General features: G+C 49.3%; 1 protein-coding gene across 1 annotated transcript in view; it reads right to left on the bottom strand.

Annotated features, from left to right (window-relative positions):
* Nucleotides 1-514, bottom strand: part of LOC125044877 (proline-rich protein 36-like) — a 20,739-nt gene extending 20,225 nt beyond the window's left edge. The window contains exon 1 of the mRNA XM_047641840.1: nucleotides 359-514. Coding sequence (XP_047497796.1) covers nucleotides 359-366 — 8 coding nt within the window. The 5' untranslated portion in view covers nucleotides 367-514. The remainder of the gene's footprint in view (nucleotides 1-358) is intronic.
* Nucleotides 515-2,500: the final 1,986 nt, after the last annotated feature.

The raw sequence follows: 2,500 nt of genomic DNA, 5'->3' as shown, positions 1-2,500 counted from the left end.
GGGAAAAACAGAAACCGCATGGCACAAGCGCAGAGATGAGTGCATGACAGCTGCCGATCTCATGCCGTCCCATGGAAGGAGGCTGTGCGCGGTAGCCTTGCGGCCACTTTTCTGTACATGAATCGAGTTTCGGTTAGTATGAGAATGAAATTATGATGGTGGCCATTCACCTCTAAAACGCGGACTCATTTCTCTTTGGCGCTTCCGATGAGGATGTTTGATTAATCTTAACTTTTCGGTAAGTTTTTAAAGAGGATGTTAATCTTTGGAATGCGAACCTATGACCCATACGAATCTTAATTGCGAATGTGTCACATCTACAAAGCATCAGATATGTCAAATTTCTGCGGATACTCACAGCTTCATTGTAGAAGTTTCGATATCTTCACAGCACGAAAGATCTAGCACATGATACACTCTCTTCAGCACCACAGACAATGTTTCTTCTTGTTATGGCTCGCAAACACTTGAGAGAGCTGAATCGCGCGGACACCTCGGGTAACCTGTCCGTTCCCCGCCGAGTCTTGTCGGCTTCTACGGTAACTTGGCCGCCGTGCTCCCTCATGGCTGGTTCGTTCGGCCGCCTCCTCCTCTTCCTCCACCCCCCACACTCCCTCCCCGGCTCCCCATGCTCCCCAGCCCCAACCTCGGGCCCCAACACGTTGGTTTAGATCCTCTTTCACAACCAACGACGGCGACGCTCGGAGAAAGTGGTTTGGATTGGCGCTCGTCCGACGCACTGATTGGTGAAAGTCTACGCTCCGAGACCCGCCCTCTCGAGGCTTGGCACGGACGCCGCCAGGGGGCCAGGGTAGTGGGCATGTGAAAGTGGCCCATGTTTCACTGCAAATTTTATGCCCAGGTGTAATAGGGTTGAACTAAGCCACTCCTCTTTTGAAAACGAAACCTTGACACCCGAGGGCACCGGCTGGGCATCGACCTACGCGGAGAAGCGAAAGTTTGGTGCGCGACCAGATCGCTCGGTAGCGCTGTCTTGTTTACATAATGACGCGGGAAACCGAGCAGACACACCCAAGGTTCCTCAAGGTTGTCCGTGACGCGGGGAAATTTCTTTCATCAGGGAAAGAGTCTACGCGTAAGCTTTCTGCCCGTTCCTGCCCTCGGGCAGGTTTCAGCAGAAAATCGATCCTTTCCTGTCCATCTGGCGGAATTATTCCTTTTTTCTCCCTCTAACATTTGCCGACCACTCTCACTCTTGACCAGATCGGGGCTACGATGACGATGCATTACTGCCACTGCAGACTGGCCCGCGAGGACAGCAAACAGCGCTCCGTGAATGAACCGTCTTCGGCACGCGGGCTGATTACGCAGCGGAATACTCCAAGTTACAACATCCTGAACAAATGTTTACTCCTCTTGGGCCCGACAGACGGCGATGTTTTGACAACACAAATTACACAGGGAATCTTATTACAAGGAAGACTTTTTAAAACTGATATTACATAAAACGGTGTGACCATGGGACGCGCTTTTCACACGTTCTGAAAGAATGGGCAAGGAATGTGTAATTAATCGATTAAATGGTGGGAACGGCGCAGAAACTCCCACGCCCACCCCCTCCTCCCTCTCTCTCTTCTCCTTCCTTATACATCTGTTCACTCGGTCACTATGACTCAAAAGTGACCCGTATATTTTGGAAAGCCTCTTAGTGGTTTTGTAAAGTAATCGCTGTTGAAAGTGTGAAATGTAGATCACCGGATAATTTTTTTTTTTTATGACTTCATGGCTTTTATCGACAGCAATGTTGGATTGTGAACTAGGTTAACAAACCACAAAGTCGACCTGAGAGGAAATGATATTTGACCCAGCCTAACCCGGACCCAAATCACAAGGTCAGATATGTAATTGCATGTTCGGCGCCTAAACACTCAATTGCAGAAAGCCCATGACCCACATGCGTGATCTGAACGAGCCAATAAACTTATCTTAATGGTACTGATAACGGCTGACAGCGGGGTTCACCGGGAACGCCTTCCACACCCTGGCTTCCATTTTCTTCGATCGCAGCATAACCATTGCTCTAAAGAAGGGGTTCCCGACCTTTTTACTCGCGACCCCTTTCTCAAGCCTCCGACACGTTCACGACCCGTCGACATCTTTCTAAGGCCAAGGAGGGCAAAAAAAAAAAGAAAAAAAAAAAGAAAAATCAGCTGTTTATATAAGCTTTATATACTTAATCGCAACAAAATGTTCCTCGGAGACATGGCTTCATAGTGTATCCTTAATATAAACTCTGCCGAAGGTCTTGCAAATTGACCTGCAATATCTCTCCCCATTGATCGACACCCCCCCTCTGACTCTCCTAGGCCCCCTTGAGATTCCCCGCCAACAGACACCGCTGACGAAGGCTCAGGGATACAGCAAGGAAACCGAGCGGGGCTTTTTGGCAGCCGGTGAGTGAAACGTTGTAGTCAAGGGTTCTAGAATAACTCTCCGCGTCACGCAAGACCAGCCCTTGCAGGAACAGCAATTCTTGTGA

Source organism: Penaeus chinensis, chromosome 36 (genome assembly GCF_019202785.1).
Source record: "Penaeus chinensis breed Huanghai No. 1 chromosome 36, ASM1920278v2, whole genome shotgun sequence".
Classification (NCBI taxonomy): domain Eukaryota; kingdom Metazoa; phylum Arthropoda; class Malacostraca; order Decapoda; family Penaeidae; genus Penaeus; species Penaeus chinensis.
This window is presented reverse-complemented; position numbering and strand designations above follow the sequence as displayed.